The sequence below is a fragment of the Elgaria multicarinata genome, chromosome 11 (assembly GCF_023053635.1).
Source record: "Elgaria multicarinata webbii isolate HBS135686 ecotype San Diego chromosome 11, rElgMul1.1.pri, whole genome shotgun sequence".
Taxonomy (NCBI): Eukaryota; Metazoa; Chordata; class Lepidosauria; order Squamata; family Anguidae; genus Elgaria; species Elgaria multicarinata.
Genome location: NC_086181.1, coordinates 19,837,437 through 19,861,454, shown reverse-complemented (window position 1 = coordinate 19,861,454; position 24,018 = coordinate 19,837,437). Strand labels below are relative to the sequence as shown.

The following is a 24,018-nucleotide window of genomic DNA, read 5'->3' as shown; positions in this document are numbered from 1 at the left end:
GGCTCTACTTCCTCTCTTGAAACCGTTTCTCCTCTTTTCCCAGATGTCAACCATTACCCAGCATTTGTGGGCAAAGGGCCAGGAAAAAGTCCCAGCAGAAAGGACACACTGGATATCCAGCTGCTCATGACATCAGACAGAACTCTCTATGTTGGTGCTAGGTCAGTTGCCTCTTCCTGACTCCCTTTTTACTTTACAGTCTCTCTAAGTTGCCTTTGTCCGATCCTGCTTGCTTTTCCTTAGGTGCCTTCCATACTTCAAATCAACGCTACCCTATGGGAGGAGCAGGGGGACATGAGACCCCTCACAACTGTGAATTGTTGATCCATATCAACAAAGCAGTTCTATGAGTTTTCATTGGCCAGGAGAAGGATTTTTGTAAAGCTATTGGATCCAAATTGTTCATTCAAGACAAAGCCACTACCACCACCACCATTCTTTACATTACAAGGAACATACTGTTGCTGGGAAGATCTGCCCACACACATGGAAATGGTTACCTGCAATCCTCAGCTGAGAATTGCAGATATCACAAGGAACAAGGGATTCTTGGAGGGAGGGGGGGGGTGTGGCATGGCAAACAACATTAGGATTATTGCTAATAAAAAAAAAAGACCAGTACTACATCCCTGCACCACTGGTTCCAAATTCAGAAGCTTTATTGAGATTAGAGACTGAGAAATAAAGAACAAAGCAAAGCACTTTACTCTCCTGTGCATGTTTAAGAAGAAGAAAAATCCTACAGTATGGCTGGCTCAGAAATGCTGGCAGTTGTGGGACTTTATTTCTGTCTAAATATACATAGGATTCAGTTTTTAGTAACGTAAATTGGATAATCTTAAAGAGGAATCTCAACCATACTTTCAAATAGCAAGGCTCACCCATGATGTTTAGCAAATCCATTGGGGTGAGGGGGTTGAACTCGGTATGTTTTCAATGGCTCCTCCTCTCATGTTCATGAGCTGGCCTGACTCAACACAGGGTGAGTCAAGATAGTCCCTGGACTTCTGCCATTGCCACACTATGCATGAATATATCCTTCTTCATCCCTGGGATGGAGAAGGAGAAATTCACCCTGCCCAGAAGGGAAAGGAACCATTTACACAAAGTGGCAACCTTGCTGTGCTCCTATTCCCTCCAGGAGCCAAGAGGGAAAAGAGGTCATTTATGCACAATGTCCATGGGTTCAGATGGGAAGTCCACAGCTCAAATCACTAACGCGAGCCAGGGACTCGGGGAAAATCCATCAAACCCCAAGAGGGCCAGATTTACCTGTGTGGGACATCCCTACTTTCATAGGAAAACAACTCCGTGGCTGACAGGGAAGATGAATCCTCCCCTCAGGTATGACCATGTGTGCTTGGGCACACCACTACAGGCATTGTTTTGACACTTGGGATAGGGCCTGTCCAACACATACACTCAAAGAGATGGGTCATTAGCACCTTTCAACAACCTAGGAAGCTAGAAGTAAAAGGTGTGAACTGGGGAGTTTCCCAATTTCCTCCTGCTAGACATAACCATCAAGGAGGTGAGGGGAAGTCCAATGTGTGCATCAAGAATATTTGAAACCTGACAAGTATATTGCTATGTAATGGGGGACCAAGGGCATTGTGCCTAATACTTTTGATTTTTAAAATTATGGGCATGGTATCTGACTTTTCTCCACACAACCCAAACCTTTTAGTAACTCTGCCATAATTGCCAGCCCATGCAAATTTCTTGTATCCCATTTGACCTCCACCTTATTTCAAACCTAACAGTCTCCAAACATAACTTTTAGCTCATCAGTAAGAACACCTTCTAGTTTTCTTGGATATTGTCCTTTTCTAGCCCCCACCCCCCCCCACCCCCAAACGACCACTATGGAAAATGGTTTATCTGAGCTAAATAACTTGTTTGACACAAAAGCAACTGGGTTAATCCTGGTATTCCTCTGTTTATAGGAACCATGTTTTTGCTATCAATCTGGACCAATCGTATGAAGATGAAATTCAATTTAGCAAGGTAAGTAGTAGCAGTCTGTCAATCTCATACTAAGGACAATAGAAAACAAGGGGACATGGTCTGAACCCAAACCAGTTAATCCATTTTTTCTACCAACTAAATGCAAGTAATTAAAAACCCGAGGCTGCAATTCTACACACACTTACTTGACAGTAAGTTCCATAAAGGTCCTCTTCTGGGTGCCTACTCTGAAGGAAGCTCAGAAGATGGCAACAAGGGAGAGGGCCTTTTCAGTGGCGGCCCCCCAATTATGGAACAGTCTCCCCAACGAGGCTCGCCCTGCACCAACAAACAGGATTCGACACTTTGAAAACGTTTTGAAAACTGTATACGGAGTGTGTCCTGGGCCCCAACAGTTGTCACTACTGTTATAAACTGCTTTAAAGCAGTAGCGTAGATCCTGCCTTAGTAAACTGCCCAGAGAGCTTTGGCTACGGGGCAATATATAAATGTAATCAATCAATCATCATCATTATCATCATCATCTCAATCAGACTTACTTTTGAATAGACACGCGTACGATTACACCGTACACTGCTAAGGTGGCCACATGTATCCTCTTTTAGAGAGGACAGTCCTCTACTTGAAGGCCTATACTGTCCAATTTTGGATTAAAGCTAAGGAATATGAACTCCCCATCAACAGTTAGCACCTGAACAGCAGCTGGAGGAAGAACTATGTCTATTTAAATTCTAGTAATACTTTTGAAATGTTTGTGTATATTATTAGGGTGACCAACTGTCAGGATTTCCCCGGATTTGTCCTGGTTTTTGTTCTTTCCATGGTGTCAGGGGGGATTTTCTATAATTTTCAATAATGTCCTGGAATGACACACCTTCCCCTTTAAGGCTGCCATTAGCATGGCAGGAGGGAATGACAGGCTTTCTTGAGGCACATCATTCCCCCACCCCGAGCTCCAATTGAGGTCTTAAAGGGGAAAGTGGGTCATTCGTGGACGTTATACAAAAGGCCCCAATTGGAGTGGATGGTGGTGGTGCAGAATGAAATCCTTTCCCCTCCTTCACTCCAATCGGGTTCTTTAAGGTGGCGGGGGAATAACGTACTTTCTGCAGGACTCAGAAAGCTGCTTCCCCCACCACACACTAGGTGTCCTCTTTTTTGGTTTCCCAAATATGGTCACCCTAATATTATAGCATGGGCAAATTTTATGAAAATAAATGTGCTCTTTTGTCTTCTTCTCCCCCTCTTTTGGGGTGATTCTGAAACACACCCACCCCAGAAAAACCTGCTAAATGTGTTTACAGTTCAGGCCTAGAGTACTTGAGGCCCACAACTTAACATCTTGCCATAAAAGGCTTTTGGCAGTTTGGTGTCAGATAGGTGGGTGAACACTACAGAATGAGTTGCACACTTTTCCTCCACTGGCTAAAGCATAGATGTATTATTATTATTATTATTATTATTATTATTATTATTATTATTATTATTGAAAGATGCACATTTTAAAGTCCACATTTAAAAAAACGACAACACATTTTTCAAATATGATTCCAAGTTTCTGAATGTGCAAGCATTTTTTAAAACAACAACAACAATGCACTCACATACACGTTCCTGCTCTGGTTTGCAAACAGGGCAAGTTCTGATGATTTGTGAGTTGAGATAAAAACCTCATGCATCCCTGTTTGGAAGTAGTTTTCAAGCACTGTGCAGTAGATCTGGGATCTCGCCCCTCATAAGTGGGCATTCTTGTCTAGACAGCTTTTCTATGATTAGTGCTGTTTTGGTGTGACTGTCCCAACATTATTTTGGTTGAGGGTTGTTGTTTTTTCATTATATTTGTGACTTTAAATTGCACCCCACTTTGGGTATTTGTTTGACTAAAGGCTATAAATGATGGCTGAGCTGAAAGGTTCTGAGATGAGAACTTTTATCTCAGATTAGGGGAGTGGCCTGCCTTTGCTTCCGGGTTCACAGCAGTGGCAAGGAAAAGTCTCCTCACTAGTTGGCAGCTGCCTTTGCCCCCTTCCTATAATTCTCTTGAAAGAAATGCTACATGATGACATAAGCCAGTCTCAAAGTTATCTTCCGTCATGAGACATCCAAGATAAAAAGTGGTGGTTGCCTGCTGTACTTTAATAGGAGGCTCTTGAGGTTTACGAGATGACTTTGAGTTAGGCAGCTCAGGTCCCCCTCCCCCCAATAATGGGTTTAACTTTAAGCAATGTACCAACATTAAGAAATAATGGCCCCATAATGGCCAAAAGCATATCAAAACCTCCTTGGTTCATTGACTCCATCAGAGACACACCAACTAGAAATAGGCTTTAACTCAGAAGTTTAATGAGGAAGACTTTCCTAGTTACTACACTGGGAGTCTCCAAATGGAACATAAAAACATTGGGCCCTGCCTTGACAGTGCAGCATTGCCATCACCTTACCACTAAACCCTGTGGTTACGCTGCTGAGTGGTGGTGGGTAATCCTGTTGGCTAAAGGCAGTGCAGGCTTTCTGGTAGCTATTTGGCTTGCCCAGTCTGTCCCCTACCCAGCTTCCAGCAACCAATCAAGGGTCGCCAGCTGTCCCAGAATGCCCCTGGCTTGACGCTGAAGTGAGGGCAGATGGTGTAAGGGACATGGTGACCTCACTTCAGTGGTAAAAATGGGGTAAGTGCCCAATGTTTCAAATAAACAGCTTTGTGGAAAGCCCGGTGGGGGCTGGAAATTGGCAGCTGTGTTGTATAGCTGACACAGTGCCAATTTGCAGCCACTGCAGGGTTTCGAAGACCTTTAGACAGCCCCATGGTGGTTGCAAATTGAATTCAGTATTATTAGGAGAATTCTTTCTGCCTTCACCTACAGAATGGACTGACTCCAAGCAGTTCAATAATCCCCTCACAGTTTGTCTCTGGCCAAATGCACAAGAAGAAATAGTGTCCACCACGGCGAAATCCTCCCTGCTACCTTTCCTTGAGAAAATATGGACTCCTCCAGCCTTGGGCAATAAAGTGCATTGAAGCCTTTTTGGGGCTTGCTCTTAAAAGAGCAATGTAAGAAGAGGACTGGGTCTCTTTTCTCCCCCAACAAGTTAAGTGGCTCCTGAGAAGTGGAGGTTGGCATTTCCCAGGTAAAACGTAGGGATGGTGTGAGCATTCTACTGGGTCCACAAGGGTAATGTGGACTCACCCTGCACTCACCCCTTGCAGACCCAGTCAGATACATCCAGGCACAAGCACGGACCCACGCTTGCTCACTCGCAAACCCTACACAAGTGCTCAGACGTGGGTCTGCCCTGGCTTCCGGGATCGCACCCTTCCTCCCTTATTGCGTTAATGGCATTCTCCCAAAGGATCATGACCTTGCACTCACTCACTTTGAATGTCTCCCCTCCTCCATTGCCTAACCCAAGGGTTTCCTACAAAAATGTACCCTGGTCAGAGCAAAGGCAGAGATGTGCCAATCCCTGGCTGAGTGCCTTCTCTCACCAGAGACTAGCCTAGTCTGGGATTTACACTCAAAAGTAAGCAGAGATAAGATGTGCTGCATGCTAGCAACCCTGAGATGAAATCTTCCAGTAAGTTTCTATTCAGCAGACAGCGTGTCCCTGGGCAAGCTTTCTTTTGGAATCCTTCTGATTTTCTATCTGATTTTCTTGTTGGTCCTTGTAGAGCATAACATGGGAACCCACTGCAGCTGCTAAAGAGGATTGCAGGGTATATGGACGACAACAGGTCTGTCATTACACATTGAAATTCAAATTGCTATTTTTAAGTAGGTCTTTATCACTGTTGCAAATAAAGCTGTGAAATTTCCATGAGTAACCAATCTCAACCGCAGGATGAAAGCCTTGTGTAAAGGCCATTGTTTCCAATAGCTCTGAAGTTACAAGTCAGAGCTGATATTGCTAGAGCTACCAGAAACCCACCTAGGGTTCACCTGCAGTATTATTTTTCCTGTTTTGAATGTTTGCATTTTTCATTGTCTCAGGGTTATTTTTTATTTTGTTTTGTTCTATACTGCTTTGATGGCTTTTTATTAGATAAGACAGTATATAAATTATCTAATTTAGACTGCACAATATCATGAAATAATTTGGAATGTTGAGGCCTGGAGGTTGCAAATTACATGGCTTGGGACCACAATACCTGATGGAACACCTCTCCTGACATGAACCTACCCGTACACTATGCTCAATCAACATCTAAGGCCCTCCTCTGGGTGCCTACTCCAAGGGAAGCTCGGAAGATGGCAACAAGGCAGAGAGCTTTTTCAGTGGTGGCCCCTCAATTATGGAATGATCTCCCCGACGAGGCTCACCAGGCGCCAACATTGTTATCTTTTCAGTGCCAGGTCAAGACTTTTCTCTTCTCCCAGGCATTAGGTCTTCAGTGCAGACAGTTCTTCAGATACATTGCTCCCCCCCCCCAAATTTTTACGCTTTCCAGGTTAATACCAGCACCTTCAATTTGTCTGTCTTGGTTTTCCATTCTTCCTGGTTTCTGATTTGAATAGGAGACCTTCCAAAATTAATTCTGGAATTAAAGCATGTGTATTTTTGCTGCAGCTTTCAATTCCTTCAATAAATTTCCTATTCACCCTCTGAGTATGTACTGCATGTCTTTAAAGGCCTTAGATTGTGGGCTGAGTAAAGTGTAGGGGTCAGCAAAATCATCAGTGGGGGCTCAGCGGGGGCCCACGCTGCTGCAGCTGCCACCTGCCCCTTCTCGCAGGGCCATGTGAGCCTCCTCTGAGGCTTGGCTCACTGCGTGCTCAGCAGCTGCCCACAGCCACTGCCAAAATTGTGCACTTCCCCTTTTAGCATTAATGGAGGCTGCCATTTGCACCGGGGGGGGGGGGAATTGTGCAATTTCCAGAGCCTTGGGAAATCACCCTTTCCCCCCCTGCCCCAATGGGAGCCTTAAAATCCCCGTTGACTCAAGGGTAAAACTGAGATTGGCACATTCATGTCTTTCCCCTTGTGCCAATGGGGCCGTTAAGGCCCCCATTGGGGAAGGTGGGGGGGACGTATGATTTTCCAAGGCTCTGCACACTTTCCTCTTTCTCATCAAAGGCGGCTGCCATTAATGTGGAAATGTGTAATTTAGGCAGCTAGGGTGCTCAACTTGGTCTGGAGGTGGGACAGATGTGGGGAGGGAGATCCACTGGTCTCAAAGACCCAGGTGGTTGCAACAGCCCTAGTAAAGTGGCCCTAATTTGAGATGACAGTGATTGAACCTGGGAATTTCTGCCTACAAAGAATCTGCTGTATTGTGGTGATCAGGCCCTTCTAGAAAAGGAAAAGGAGAAGTTGAATGCTGTGCACCTGGAAATTGGTAATGTTTTTACAAATGTTTTCTAAAATAAAAGTAAATGGAACAGCAGAGGATTCCTAATGTATCAAATACCAAGAATTTTGAATTCTAAACTCTGGGGAGGAGTTCAGAGAAGGAGAACCTTGGCAACATTTCGAGTTAGAAATAAGCTTAAGACACGTATTTAAGAAAGGCATTTTCTTTTCTTTTCTCCCCTTTTCTTTAAAAAAAGCTCTGTATAAATCTGAATTGAATATGGGTTTCTGGTGTCTATTCTTTTGTGACACCCATTTTATTTCACCACAGTGTTGTTTTAAACAAAGGTCATGACATATTTACCACCACGTAAAAGCTATGTAAGGAAGTGGGCTATCAATGACTAGGGATGTCGGGAGCATCTGGTTGGGACCACGAGGACAGTGGACACCCGCATCTGGCTCTCATGGACCCAACCAGACAGTCCCAGTACAAGGGCAGACCCATGCCCTGTCGGAAGTCTGTTGGAAGTTAAACTCTCTATGCTAGAGATAAGCAGAAATTAGCAGCGGCTCTCAGTGTAGGACAGCAAAGACACAAAAGGCTCAGGATACTTTGTTTAGTTAAAACAAAGCCTTTTACTGGCAGTTGTTACAGCATCATACATACTTACAGACGTTCATAGTTTACACAGCATTACAGATGGAGTGGAAGGATGGAGAAAGATAGAATACACAGGCATTTATATAAAGCAAAACTGTACAATCATGGAGTCACTTAATTGACTAATTGAAACCATCTTCAGCAATTATTCAATAATTGTCCAGCTGTAGCCTTGGCATTTAGCAAACACACTCTTTCTGGTTTCTTCATATTACTTCATGCCTCCAGGCACTTATGAAACAGTGTAAAACCAGATCCAATCCAGGATCCAACATGCACGACCTCTCGTAAGCATGGCTGGGGAAATTGTGCAGTTTCTATATCCTGGGGGGATCCACACGTCGCTCCCAGAGCGCTTCTATGCGACCCCAGTGCACCCCAAAAACGATAGTCTGACTTCCCTGTAAAAGAAACGAGGAAGAGCCATCCATGCCGCCGACGACGACGAGAGCTCTCCACCGGCAAGGAGAGCTCGGCAAAAGAAGGCGGGGTGAAGAGCAGAAGAATCTCTCCACCCCGCCTTCTTTTGGCAAGCTCTCCTCGCCGGCGGAGGTGGCATGGATGGCTCTTCCTCGTTTCTTTTAGAGGGAAGTCAGACTATCGTTTTCGGGGTGCACTGGGGTCGCATAGAAGCACTCTGGGAGCGATGTGCGGATATCCCCCCCCCCCCGCTTGGGCTGCAGGATGCTCTAGGTGCAGATCAGGTATATACAGAGGAACGATCAATCCAAGCCAAAGTCAGAGCACATGCAGTCAATCAGTCAAGAAGGTCAGGCAATAACTGGAATAGTCACATTAACAGGCAAAGGGCAAAACACCATAAACTGTCAGTACTTTACACAGTCCGGAGGCAGAGTTGGTAAGTAGTCAAAAAGGTCAGTAAACAAGATATTAGGCAAGGTTCAGGGTACAAGGCTGGATTGACCAAAGCTGTTCCAATGGCAGCTGATTCCAAATGCAGGCTTTTAAGCCCAAAGCCTGTTGGACCCCACCCAGAGTTCAGCTGCAGTAATCAAAGCTCTCCTTTCAGAGCCCTACTCCTGAGGAGACCGTCTCTGCAGGCGAGTACTCCATCGCACATGAGGCTTACTCGCCTGTCGCTTGAGGGGACGTCACTTCCAGGGGTCAGAGGGTGCTCAGCCTCTGCATCCCCATGGCAGAGTTGGTCCTGCAACTACCTCCCCTGAGGGCTCAGGCTCCTGCGGGTCTGATGGTGGTCTTTGGTCTGGGGCTTCTGCTTCTGGGGCAACCTGGGCTTCTGTGACCTCTAGCTCCTCCTCTGAGGAGGACTCCTCAAGTAGGGGCATGATATTCTGGAGGCTTCAGAAAGTGTGTTTCCCCGTCCTCTGCTCCAATTGGGGTCTTATTATTTATATTTATTTATAAATTGCATTTATATACCGCCCCATCGCCGAAGCTCTATGGGCGGTTTACAAAAGTTAAAAACAATTAACATTAAAAACAAATATACAAAAATTTTAAACCACCAAAAGCATAAAAACAACAATATCCATTTAAAACAACTATTCTGGGGTCAGTTAAAAATAAATAAATCTCAGCATATGTTGTTAACTGCCTGGGAGAAGATACCTTGTGTTAAGAGGGCCTCTTAAAGGCCCTCTTAACACAAGGTACCTTGCATTAAGGGGACCTTTAAGGAGCAGTGGGGGGTGGGACAGTACACTTTCCTGAGCCTCCAGAAGGTATACATATACCCTGGCCATGCCAATGCCAGCTGCCATTAGTGGGGCTGGGGGAATTGGGCACTTTCCAGAGGGTCCAAAGAGTTTCCATTTCCCTCCGCTGTGTTAATTTTCCCTCCACCATTAAAGCAGCGGGTCAGCCCGGGCCAGTGCTAAGTACTCATGAATGCTCTGTGTGGGCTCACTGGGCCCAGTTCATATCTGACAGTGACAGGGTTAGCACTCTTGAGGCGAGCACTCTCTAGCCTGATTCAGGCAACATGCTAAACCATGCTGCTTTAACCACAAAATGATTAAGGGAATGCATGCATTCCATTAACCATTTTGTGGTTAAGCAGCATGGTTTAGCGTGTTGTCTGAATGGGGCCCCTGAGTTCACTCACCCCTGTCAATGACCCATTCTCAGTAACAGGCTACCATTGATGCTGCAATCCTGCACAAACTTGCTTAGGGTCTCAATGGACTCGGTAGGACTTACTTCTGAATATGTTGTAGCGCGTATAATGTAACAGATGAAGTATACAGAATATCACAATCTCAGTTCCTAACAGTCAGTATGCCTTAATAAAACAGACAGAAAGAAGTGTGTCTCATTGCTATGCTTTATTGCAGCCAGTTTCTTTATAGAGTATAAATGAGAACATGAGTGATGCATTTGCTAAAATTGTATTTCTCTTACTGGTTTTCTTTTCTAGACGGAGTGTCAAAACTTTATTAAGGTTATTCTAAAGAGAAAGAATGACAAATTATTTATTTGTGGGACAAATGCTTTCAATCCTTTATGCAGGCATTATAAGGTAAGTGTGGGCTTTTTTCTTTTTTCTTTTTTTAAGAATGCACATGTATTCTTGATTGCACATGTTCATGAGATCCTAGAAGCACTGATTTCTGCCAACAAAATCTCATTCATATAATCAGAAATTGATCAGCACTATATCTTACATCAGTTCCTGTAGAGAAAGCAGTAGAAGACTGATATAAGATAAGCCATTTTAATTGCTCTAACTTCCCTTATTCTAAAGCAGAGCTTTCAGTCATTGCTATGTTGAGGATTTTTAAGTCCACAGATTTTTATGAGTCACACTGCACACATAGGTCCTTTCTACACCTAAGGGTTATCCCAGGAAAATGGAGGGGTCGTCCCTGCCTGCTCCCGGGATCCCCTATATGTCATTTGCATGCATAGGGATGATCCCAGGACAATCCTTGGGAAAAAGGCAGGTGTAGAAACGGCCGTAGAATATTAACTGGTGTTTAAGTGGCAACTAGAGTTGATTTTGAAGTTCTCCTAAACCATGTGTGAAAAATAACTTTGAGGGCTTGTTAAAACCCTCAAATTATTATCCAGATTGGATTGAAATTTCCAACTACACATGCAGAATGCCGTGGAGTTTAGGGTGACTATATGAAAAGGAGGACAGGCCTCCTGTATCTTTAACAGTTGCATAGAAAAGAGAAATTCCTTCTCCATCACAACAGTTAAAGCTGCAGGAGCTATACTAGAGTGACCAGATTTAAAAGAAGGCAAGGCACCAGCAGCTTTAACTGTTGTGATGAAGAGAAAATTTCACAAGGTTCTTCATAAATACAAATGACACTTGCTGAAATTCCCTTTTCAGTACAACTGTTAAAGATACAGGAGCCCTGTCCTCTTTTTCATATGGTCACCCTAGTGGAGTTAAATTTGCTCAAGTACATTACATAGAGGGAAAATAAGCAGCTGAAGGCATGGGCCTCTCCTTTGCTGAGGACCGGTGTGGGGGAATACTCCCCATCTCTACCCTTGGATTTCACTCCTGCCAACTTCTGTCCCCCGTCCCATACGAATTTTTTTCAGAAAGAAATGGCCAAGGCCTCTTGACATTGTTAAGAATATCTTATGTGATTTCAGGGTAATTTCAAGATGCGCTTTGGAGACTTCACGAATCTTTAGTGGCAGCCATGTATCCTCCAAAATGTCTTCTGCACTGCCTTCCCAATGAGATTTGTGGGTCTTAGCATGCCTCATTTCTTTCATCAACCCCCTCAACTTGATTTGTGGCCCTTAGCCCCTCTCTGTTCCTTCATAAAGATAGATAGATAGATAGGTAGGTAGGTAGGTATCTTATCCCCTCACTTTTCTCCCAACAAACCAATGAGCAGAGTGGAGGAGCGCAAGGCAAAGACTCTTAAATGTAGGGAGGTTCAAAATAGCATGGTTTGGGAAAATATGTTTTAAAACTCACTGCAATAAATATGAAAGGATAATCTCAAAGAGTTTTCCAATGTGAAAAGTTGGAATTTTCTGAGGAAACAGCAGATTTGGGGTTTCTTTTCTTTCATAGTATCATAATGTAAGGCATATAAATAGCTTTCTTTATTACTTCCTCAGACCTTTCATTCCCCATGACATATGACCCAATGTTGGTTTTCCTCAACTGTTGCCATATTGTCAGAGAGCCTGTACAATCATGGCTGAACTGCAGTGGCCCTCCCTGTTTCACAACCCTGTTCAGGGGCGGCAAAACAGAATGAGCTATTTTGTCTATTTTACAGAGATGAGGGGGAAATACTATAAACAGTTTGGGGGGTGCCACTTACATTACCTTGAAAAACATAGCTTTGTAGTCTTTCTGTCCCCCCAAATGCTGCCTTTCAGGGTGTAATGCCAGCTGTCAATTTCCCCGACCCGGAAGGAAATAGCAGCCACACCTTGTGGATTTTGTTGTCTGCTCCAAGCAGTGTTAATGGTCATATTAGAGGCAATTGGTTCTCTGCTAAGAGTCTAACATTGTTGTTTACAGATGGATACCCTGGCGCCTCAGGGAGACATCTCCAGTGGAAAAGGGAGGTGCCCTTATGATCCAAAGGATTCCAATGTTGCCTTGTTTGCAGGTAAGGAGGAAGAGGGGAAAGTGTTTCTGCTTTTTTTTTTTTTTTTTTTTTTTTTAAGAAATGCTTACTCTAATATGGTTATCATCACATTCAGATAATGATACAGCACAAAAACTGTGGCTGTTCTGAAATTATCACTTGAGCAGCTGAAGAGGATGGGATGGTTGTAGGGTGACCATATGAAAAGGAGGACAGGGCTCCTGTATTTTTAACAGTTGCATAAAAAAGGGAATTTCAGCAGGTGTCATTTGTATGAATGTCGCAACTGGTATAATTTCCTCTTCATCACAACAGTTAAAGCTGCAGGAGCTATACTGTGACCAGATTTAAAAGAGGGCAGGGCACCTGCAGCTTTAACTGTTGTGATGAAGATGAAATTTCACCAGGTTCTCCATATATACAAATGACACCTGCTGAAATTCCTTTTTCTATGCAACTATTAAGATACAGGATGCTTCTCTCTGCCCCCCCACCCCCGGTCTCCTCAAGAGAGCAAGACCAATAGTGAATGCTCTCCAGGGAGATCCATCCAGTTCCATCACTGGTTGCTTTTCCCAAGGCAATAAATAATCACCTATTCCAAAAAGCACATCATGTTTAGCTTCTTAGGAATGGACAAATTCTCAATTCCAGTTTCCTAAACATAGACTGCCTCTGCATTAAGGGAAAACATGTTCTTTACCCTGGGCTGTTCTGCTTCCTGGTTCTTTGGCATGATTGATATGGGCTGCATTACACAGGAGGAGAGTGGTGACAAGCAGAACAACCTGCTGTTTCCTGGGGCTCTTTTAAATAACAGACATGTTTGAATCGAGGGAGTGCTTCCCTCCCTGCCTGGCATGTGTGCAAATGAGTGGAGGGGGGGGATCTCATTTTCATCTGCTTTAAGTCTGCAACCCATGGTACACTTACTTGGGTGCAAGCCCCAATGAACATAACAGGACTTACTTCTGAGTAAACACATGGGGAACTACTAGCACAAACCAATAGAAAGAAGAAAAAGTAATGAAAAAGAATCACATTGGATTTAAACCTAGCACAACTATAACCTAGCGTAACGAAGGCTCTTGTTGTGATGGGCTTCAGAACTCTGTATGTCCCATGGCACACTTTCTTAGGGGTTAGCCCCATTAAACTTAAAGGGGTGCTCTTGGGAAGAGGATCAGATCTCCCTCTCTTTGTTTTAGGAAAGCATTTTACCCTCTTCTCCCTCTGATAGCAGAGGAAGTCCTTCCTTGGCAAGTTCATAGCAAAACTCCAGCTTTTCATGTCTTTTGTATATAGTCACACTAGGCAGGGCTCCTGCAGCTTTAACTGTTGTGATTAAGATGGAATTTCACCAGGTGCTTCATGCATACAAATGACACCTGCTGAAATTCCCTTTTCAATACAACAGTTAAAGATACAGGAGCCCTGTCATCCTTTCCACATGGTCACCCCAGTATAAATGAAATGGAACTTTGAAGAAAAATAGTTTTCCAGATACTACAATACCAGAAAATTTTGCTTTTGGTGAAAATCCTCTACTCTTTCCAGAACTTGTCTGTATAAAAATGTTGCCTAGGTTTTTTTCAGTCACGTTTTACAGAGGGAATCCCCCCCCCCATTTTTGTAATTAAACTGTTCTTTCTACTTCAAAGCTCCACCAATTGGCCTGAAAATTCCTGAGTATGTAAAATGAGCACATCTTTCTGGTACCTGAATATTCCAGAAATGTCGGTCAAAACATTTCATTTTTATAAAAGTTAGAACGACTCCCCCACTCCAATAATTTAACATGGAGGAATGCTGATAAGCCTTAACAAAGGTGTGACAGCCGTGACAGCTATAATTAGGGGAAATAATTATAGAAAATGCATTATATTAGGGAAACTAATACAAAGATGCATATATTATACATGCACAAAAAAGCATACACATTTTCACACCAATTATTTTTTAAAAAAAATCAAGCTGATACACCATATGATTAAATTGATGAAAGGGCATAACTAGACAGGGCGATATCCCAGTGATCATCCTGGGATCATCCCTGTGTGTCCAAATGACACACAGGGCATCCCGGGATCAGGGAAGGATGATCCCTTCCTTTCCCCAGGATATCGCCCTATAGTTCCAGCCCGTTTTTTCCACAGTTTCGGGATGATCCTGAGACTGCGGAAAGTGTGGGCACCAGAGCCAGGCACGGGGGAGCTCTGTGCCCATCGGGGTGGGTTAAGGGAGGAGTTTTTTTTTAAAAAAAACAACACTTACCTTTTCTGCACGAACGCTTGTGTGCTCCTTTCCCTTTAAGAAAAAAATGGCAGGCGCAACGTCCTCTTCCTCCAAGGACTTCACACGCCTTGTGTAGACACAGGGGGAGATCTTGCAATTACCATATCGTGAGATCCTCATCCCTCCTCTCACTCACAATATTTTGTGTAGCAAATTTGAAAATGTGAAATATCATTTTCTGTGATCTTTACATGGTAGACAGAATGTTCATTCCAAGCATTTTGTTTGTTTGTTTATGACAGCCTATCTCACTGATGGATGAGGAAAATTAATTGTATTTTCCTCTCTCTTTTTCCACTCCCCCTTACCTCAAGATGACAATCTGTATTCTGCCACAGCGTCAGACTTTAAAAAAAGAGATTCTCTCATATACCGGAGCCTTGGAGACAGTCCACGGCTGCGAACATACAAACAAAATTCAAAGTGGTTGAAAGGTGGGTAAAAAAAAGGAGAATTGATTTTGATTTGTGTCTTGAATTCCTTAAAAACTTTGTTGTGTTATTTTACTTACATTTACTGTTCTACTTTTCAGTCCAGTCCTCTCTCACCTTCTTTACTAATCTTTGCAAGTAAAAGATGTGTAAAGCACACAACATCCAGATTCATTTCAGCGATGCCATTATTGTGAAGAAAGGGTCCCTTTCTACACCTTGGATTTTTCCCAGAGTCATCCCTGGATCATCTCTGTGCAGCCAAATGACACACGGGGGATCCCGGGAGCAGTCAGGGATGACCCCCTCCATTTTCCTGGATAACTGCTTCTGCAGTTATCCCAATTTTACCCGTGAACCCAGGTCAATCCCAAGGACCACGGGCAGTTTGGGTGCCCGTCCTGGCTTCTTTCCTCCTCCCTGTCAGTAGTGGGGGTCAGCAAAAAGAGAATTTATTTATTTATTTATTTATTTATTTATTTAAAGCATTTTTATAGTGCCGCCTCATCATTTCTGGCATCGTGGCCCTCCAGAAGGAGCCAGTCTGGGGGGAATCCAGGTGCGGGGACAAGGTCAGCATTATTATTTTTAAAAAAGTACTTACTTTTTTGCTGGAGTGCAACTGCTCTAGATTTCTGTTGTTTTGGTGTGTGTGTTTTTTAAAAAAAATGGCACCTGCGATATCCCTGTTTGTTTCCAGGATATCACACTGGTGTTTGTATGCTAGGGGATGATCCTGGGAGCAGGTAAGTCTGGGATTGTCCCCCCTCCCTCCCTGAAGGCCCTTAGGTGTAGAAAGGGCCAGTTATTCCTAGGATGGAGAGGACCATATTGTATCTGCCTTCCATATAATACCTGTTAAAGATGAAGAGACTGTCAGAAAACTGATGTGGCAATCCTAATTCAGCTCAGCAGAATATACAGGCATTTGATTCCAGACTTTTAGGAGTGAAGCACTCCAATCTCTGGGCCTGGATGGACACTTCTGTCAATGTCTCCCCCCCCCCCCCTGCATTTTTTGTTTTGTTTTTAATCTCGAGTTCTTTCCATTCAAACTTAACGAGTTTTGTGAATTTTGGTAAATTCTTATTTTTTTAAAAAAAAAAAAAAGACCCAGAAACCTGAAATAAAATTCTTGTCCATAACGTTTAAAATATATTTTGATGCATTTTTGAGCTGAGATCTGCTTTGCAACATTCAGAGATCAGATGATTATCTTCTGATCTGCACAGTCATCCATGAGGTGGGGATTTCAGACAAGAATCACAGAAACTGTTTATGGATTTAAAAGAAAGAGGATCTCCTAATTCCATAATAACACAGTGTCTCAAAAAGGAAGAAAAAAGCCCCCCCCCAAAAAAAAACAGAACACCCTCGGACCATATTAACTGTAGTTTGACATTTGATCATGTCACTAACAATTTGCAAAGGAGCATAAGGAGATAATGGCATTTAATTCAGCATGTCTCAGGATGTCAAGAAAAAAACTGCTGCTCTCCTACAAAAGATCCAAGAGCATTAGAAATGTTATGATAAGAAGTGAATTGAAGGAGCATGCCAGAAGTTTGTCCAATACTTTACCAGGTATGACCACACTTAAAGGCCACCACCCATGTGAACACTGCTGCTACTGCAGATATACTTCAAGAAGTCGCAGAATTTAAAAACCCCTCTGATCAGCAGACATATTTTTGAGACATTTTACCACCTGTAATCTATGCTATCCAGTGTTCATGTCCTAATATTTATGTTGGAAAAACATGATATGGACCAGAAATGGTATAATATGCCCATTCCTAGGATGAACAGAAATTGATTCCAAATTTAGGTAATGCTCTATTATGCTCAACATTGTTGTCCAAATTATTTTTTTTATATTTATACATTCATGATCAAAACATTTGGGCTTGCTTGCAGAGCCTTCTTTTATCCATGCAGTGGATTATCAAAGCTATATCTACTTCTTCTTTGAAGAAGAATCAGTAGAGTACGCTGGCGTGGATAAGGTAAGGAAATAAAACTCTTTATAGGTGAATGAAAGTTAAGAATAACCTTGGAATGTGAGCAATAAACATCAGTGGTATGGTAATTATGTGAGCGGATGGGTGGATTGTAACATTATATTTCCTTAAAAGAAAATGTTCTGTCATGTGATGGCACCATGGGCTCATCTACACCAAGCAGAATATTTCACTATGAAAGCGGTATATAAAAGGCAGGAAACACACTACTGCTTTATAGCAGTATTGAAGGGCCTTGTTAGACCAGGCGTTAGCGTGGTGTGAGGCCCGGTTTCCCTCCTGTGCATCTAGATGATGCACAGGGGAATCCGGGGTCAGGCCGCACTAAAACCTGCCTTAAGCCGTCATAAGCGAATTCACTTACGGCCCAGCTTTTCCGCAGCCCCGGCCTCAGGCACGGAACGTCTAGCAGGGTCCGTGGCTTTTTGCAGCTGCTCGCTTACTCGCAAGTAGCCGAGAAAAGCCACGGACTGGGCACAGCACTCATACGAGCGCTGTGCCCATCGGGCTGGGGGGATCCCGGGGGGGAGAGAGGGGCGGGGGTGAAGGCCGGACCCGGCAGGAGAGAGGGGGGAAGGCCGGACATCGGGGATGGGGGCGAGGGAAGGAGAGCCGGGGACAGGGCATCGGGGATGGGGGCGAGGGAAGGAGAGCCGGGGACAGGGCATCAGGGATGGGGGCGAGGGAAGGAGAGCTGGGGACAAGGCATCGAGGATGGGGGCGAGGGAAGGAGAGCCGGGGACAGGGCATCAGGGACGAGGGTGAGGGAAGGAGAGCAGGCATCGGGTGCGAGGGAAGGAGAGCCGGGGACAGGGCATCGGGGATGGGGGCGAGGGAAGGAGAGCCGGGGACAGGGCATCAGGGATGGGGGTGAGGGAAAGAGAGCCGGGGGCAGGGCATCAGGGATGGGGGCAAGGGAAGGAGAGCTGGGCATTGGGGATGGTGCGGGGGGATGGACAAGGCCGGGCATCGGGAATGGGGGGAGGATGGGCAAGTGAGGGGGGAGGGGTCATAGGGCATTGGGGGGGAATCAAGGGCAGGGGGAGCGGGGGGACTTTATTGTTTTTTAAAAAAGTACTTACCTTCTCCGGTGCACATGGCCCCTTTAAACAAAAAAAAATGGCCGACACTACTGGGCTTCCCGTTGCCCCATCGCATCGTGTGTCTAGAAGCCGGCGATGGCATGCGCTAACTCTAGCGCGCCGTCGCCCCTCCTCCCTGCCGGCTTATCCGGCAGGTCTAGCAAGGCCCGAAGTGTACTGCAGGATATACAGTCATGTGAAAAAGAAAGTACACCCTCTTGGAATTGTATGATTTTACATATCAGGACATAAAAACAATCATCGGTTCCTTAGCAGGTCTAAAAATTAGGTAAATACAACCTCAGATGAACAACAACACATGACATATTACACCGTGTCATGACCCTCCTTTCAGCGCCTCCTGAAAACATCTTCATTCCAAGAAGCCTTTCTTTAACATGCAGCCTTGGATTATTGTTATTGCTTCTTTTAAATTTTGTTTTAACTGTTTTTATTCTGTTTTTATTTTTATTTTACCTTGTACACCGCTCCAAAAATTTTCAGTGGGGAGCGGTATATAAATATTCTAAATAAATAAATAAAAAGAAATAAAAAGAACATGGCAGCACGGCTTAGGTTTGCAAAGTTGCATCTGAACAAACCACAAGACTTCTGGAACGATGTCCTTTGGACAGACAAGACCAAAGTGGAGAAGTTTGGCCAAAATGCACAGCGCCACGTTTGGTGAAAACCAAACACAGCATATCTGCACAAACACCTCATACCAGCTGTCAAGCACAGTGGTGGAGGGGGGATGATTTGGGCTTGTTTTGCAGCCACAGGACCTGGGAACCTTGCAGTCATTGAGTCGACCATGAAGTCCTCAGTATACCAAAGTATTCTACAGTCAAATGTGAGGCCATCTGTCCGACAGCTAAAGCTTGGCCGAAATTGAGTCATGCAACAGGACAATGATCCCAAGCACACCAGCAAATCTACAACAGAATGGCTGAAAAAGAAAAGAATCAAGGTGTTGCAATGGCCCAGTCAAAGTCCAGACCTCAACCCGATTGAAATGCTGTGGCTGGACCTTAAGAGAGCTGTGCATAAACAAATGCCCTCAAACCTCAATGAACTGAAGCAACGTTGTAAAGAAGAGTGGGCCAAAATTCCTCCACAATGATGTGAGAGACTGATAAAGTCATACAGAAAACGATTACTTCAAGTTATTGCTGCTAAAGTTATTGCTGCTACAAGCTATTGAATCATAAGGTGTACTTACTTACTTTTTCACACATGGCTTCTCCATTTTGGCTTTATTTCTGTTAAATAAATCATGACACGGTGTAATATGTCATGTGTTGTTGTTCATCTGAGGTTGTATTTACCTAATTTTTAGACCTGCTATGGAACAGATGATTGTTATTATGTCCTGATATGTAAAATCATACAATTCCAAGAGGGTGTACTTTCTTTTTCACACGACTGTACACTACTGCTTTATAGTGGCACTGAAGTGCACTGACAACTGTTGAGGCCCATGACACATCTACACCAAGCAGGATATAACACTCTGAAAGTGGTATGAAAGTAGTATATACAAGGTAGGAGCCACACCAAGCTAGATATAGCAATATGAAAGCGGTATATGGCATGTACCGCTTGCCATATGTACCCAACAGTTGTCAGTGCACTTCAATGCCACTACAAAGCCGTAGTGTGGCTCCTGCCTTTTATATACCACTTTCATACTGCTTTCATAGTGGAATATCCTGCTTGCTGTAGGTGAGCCCTTGTGAAATTCTTTTTTCTTCTTCTTCCTCATTAAGACTAAAAACATATTGCCAAGTGATTTAATTTAGACCTCCCAATCATCATTAAACATCTGACCTTCAAGCTGGGAAGAGCTCTATTGAATAGGGTGACCATAGGAAAAGGAGGACAAGGATCTTGTATCTTTAACAGTTTTATAGAAAAGGGAATTTCAGCAGGTGTCATTTGTATGATTCAGTGTCTGGTGAAATTCCCTCTTCACCGCAACAGATAAAGCTGCAAGATCCCTGCCCTCTTTTGTATCCAGTCACTCTAGCTAAAGAGGGCAGAGCTCTTTATTATTTCCACCATATTCCCTTCATAATTTGAAGGCTTAAGCCATGGCTTGCTTGGTTTGTTCCTAAATCCAGCGCTATTTATGTAGAATGGATGGAAAGATCGGTTTTGTTTCCTATCACAGTCTCTGTCATTTTTAATCTCAAGTTCTTTCCATCCCAAATATGAAGACATTTGTGGATTTGGGCAAATGTTGATCTAAAAACGAACTGCAATGAAATTCTCACCCATCTACTAACATCCCAACCCTTGCCTCCCTCTCTGTAGGTAATGTTACCTAGAGTAGCTCGTGTTTGTAAGAATGACATGGGTGGAAACGCAGCATTCCTAGAAAATGAATGGACATCCTTCTTGAAGGCTCGACTGATCTGTTCTGTCCCTGGTGATTCACCCTTCCACTTTAACATGTTGCGGAGTGTTTCAGATGTTGTAAAGCTTCATGGTCAGGATGTGGTCATAGCAGTCTTCAACACCCCTAAAAACAGGTAACATTTGGCGAAGCTCTTCCTCTCATAGGTTACAAATTTGATACAGGTTGGCTTCTTTTTTTTTTTTTTGCTTCCTATATGATGATATTTCAATAAATAGAAGAAAAACATAATCAATTGTTCTTAATCTGGAACGAATGGATGTAGCACTATTATATACTAAATAATGAGCGAAAGCATAATCATGAAATGTTATTCTGCTTTAAATTACAATAGCTTGTATAAGGATGTAGTTTTGGCATGCAGGACTTCCTTCCCTTGCACCCAATGGAGGCTGGTGGCTCTGACTTTGGTGGGGCTGTGAATCCATTTTGGTTTTCAGTCAGAACCAACCAGAACTCCAAAGGAGCTGTTCAGGATGCTGAACCCTATACCTAAAATATACACAAAATTTACACAAAATCATGGTCATAAGTATCACAATTTGTGCAAAATTGCAGGTGGAAAATAGTCTAATTATACCATTTATGCCTGCAATTTTAGGCAGATTGCACTATTTCTGGTCACAACTTTGCACAAATTGCAATTTCTGTAAATAGTTATACTCATGGTTTGGCACAAATCATGGCTCACACTTTTAAAAAAACCAACTGAGAAGTTTCTGAAATGCACACTGAGGCCAGATCTACACCAAGCAGGATATGGCACCTTGAAAACTGTCTCTGGAGTGTGTCCTGGGCCCCAACAGTTGTCACTACTGTTAAAACCATTTTAAAGCAGTAGTGTAGATCCTGCCTGAGCCTGTGAAGCCAAAAGTGAAGTGGAGAACAAAATGGATGGCCATCTCTACCCCAATACACAATGGCCAAAATGTCCTGAAAGCAAAGGCATGTGCCAGGAAAACCTCTGAGTAGCATGTTTCCATAGGTGTAGGCATTACTTCATGATGAGTTACTATTTCTGGAAATGTCATATTCCAGTATCCCTGGATCGGCTGTCTGCGCTTTTAGTATTCAAGACATTGAAAAGGTGTTTGCTGGGAGATTCAAAGAACAGAAATCTCCGACTTCAATCTGGACACCAGTTCCTGATGCTATGGTGCCCCAAACCAGGTATTTCGATCAATGAAGTATGCTGCAATACAAGGAATGTGATCGCTTTTATTTCAATAGATCTTTAGTATGGAGTGTAAATGTGAGAATTAAGTAATACGGAAAGGCAGATGCAGTTGAGGAGAAAGTGTAGCTCTTACGAAACACCCCCCCCCCAATGTCACTTGGAAATAATGCTTCATCATGTAGCATCATTACAACATTGATTTGGGAGGAGTAATGGTCTGCCATTAGCAAATACTCATGTTCAGGGCCGGGCCAAGACATTTTGCTGCCTGAAATGGTGAACAAGATGGCGTCCTTTACATTCCATGTATGAAAGCCAGCTGGCCTGCCAGATGAATCTATCTTCAACACTTACAATGGTAGAGAATCCTCCACTGCACAGAGCAGGCTGCATGGCATATAGGTTTTTCTTCCAACACTTGCTGCTACCTCCCAAGATTTGCCGCCTGAGGCAATTGCCTCACTCTGCCTGATGATAGGGCCAGCCCAGCTCCTGTTCCACCCACATTCCATTTCTCCCTAGAACATTGCTGATTCCACGCGCACACACACACACACACAGCCATTTTTTCCACTGTGAAAGCTGCAGAAGCATTTCAACTAAGTCCTAGATCACTCCCTTTACAAATGCTTTACTCAAACAAGATCGAAAATTTACATTAGGTGATCAACAAATCTAGTCCATTATTTCCTAGAGAACATAATCTGAGAATTAGTATGGGAGAGTCAGAAACTCTCAGGGGGAGTTTTCACAGAGATGTGAAGACCCGGGGGGGGGGGGGGAAGGGAGGAATGTGGAAATTGGGGGGGGGGGGTTACCAAGGGACTTTTTATTTTTATTTTATTTTTACTTGGAGGAAATGTACTCCCCACTCCCTGCAGGCCTTCTCATCTCTGAAAAATGTACACTCTAGTAAATTGGAGGGAAAGCTTGTTCAACAATAGCCATAATTTCCCCAGAAAAAAAATGTCTTAGTAAGAATGTAACGTGACTTAGTAAGGGCACATGGAACATACCCTCCTGCACCCATTTGTCTGAAAATTAGCAGATTTAAGTGCATCACAAATTTTGTCCAATACAAAATCTCTTTCTCAGGATACTAGAACCCATGAAGCTGGCTGGTGGGAGATTCAGGACAGATCAAAGAAACACTTCGCACAAACAATGGAATTTGCTAACACAAATTCTAGTAATGACCAGTAATTTGGATGGCTTTAAAAGGGGGGTTAGACAAATTTCTGTAGAAGTAAAAACTATCAATGGTTACTACTCCTGATGGCTATATGCCATCTCATAGGCAGTATGACTATGTACACCAGTTGCTGGGGAACATGGGCTGGAGGGTGCTGTTGCACTCCTGTCCTGCTTGTGGGTTTCCTGTAGAAGGGACGTTAGCCACTGTGTGAACCAAATGCTGGACTAGATGGACCCTTGGTCTGATTCAGCATGATTGTTCTTATGGTAATTTCAAACAGATTTTCAGTGATAATAAATAGGAGATTAATTCAGTTTCCCATAATAGGTAACTTTGATTTAAACAAGCTATGACAAAAGTGCCAAGCCAGTGCCCCCCCCTCAAAAAAAAGAGGAGGGGCAGCAGGAGTATGCATGCTGAAAGCTCAAAGAGAGACTAATAACCCATGGTTGGTTAGGATGAGATCATTGCAATGCAACTGGTCCAAAAATAGCCTTCACTTTTTAGCCACATATAGAGTTCAGGTTCCTCTAGAAGGCCTCCAGCACATTCTCACCTACCAGTGTGGGGGTCGGGAACCTGATCCAGCCTGAGGGCCAAATTTAATTTTGGAGAAGATCTCAAGGGTTTCATTTCAGTGGTGGGTGGAACTGAATGTCAAGGGGGAAACGATACAAACAAATACTAGTATATTGTAGCTTAAAACACTTACTGCCAGTAATCAAGCCTCATAAAAGACTTCTCAACCTTCCAGAATGGGGAGAGGTGATGAACAAAAATCTCAGAAGGTACCAAACCATCAATGGCTCAACTAAGACTCCGGGAAGGACAGATTTGGTCCCTCCTGAAGTTCCTGAAGCCTGTGCTAGGGTCAGTCTATACATTGTCTTTGCCCCAAGGTGGCTCTGAATCCATGCTGCATCA

General features: G+C 43.6%; 1 protein-coding gene across 1 annotated transcript in view; it reads left to right on the top strand.

Annotated features, from left to right (window-relative positions):
• LOC134406710 (semaphorin-6A-like) overlaps positions 1–24,018 on the top strand; it is a 43,193-nt gene that overhangs the window by 7,676 nt on the left and 11,499 nt on the right. The window contains exons 2-10 of the mRNA XM_063138239.1: positions 44–161; positions 1,947–2,007; positions 5,636–5,698; positions 10,317–10,418; positions 12,405–12,495; positions 15,084–15,203; positions 17,118–17,206; positions 20,620–20,837; positions 21,761–21,892. Coding sequence (XP_062994309.1) covers positions 44–161; positions 1,947–2,007; positions 5,636–5,698; positions 10,317–10,418; positions 12,405–12,495; positions 15,084–15,203; positions 17,118–17,206; positions 20,620–20,837; positions 21,761–21,892 — 994 coding nt within the window. The remainder of the gene's footprint in view (positions 1–43; positions 162–1,946; positions 2,008–5,635; positions 5,699–10,316; positions 10,419–12,404; positions 12,496–15,083; positions 15,204–17,117; positions 17,207–20,619; positions 20,838–21,760; positions 21,893–24,018) is intronic.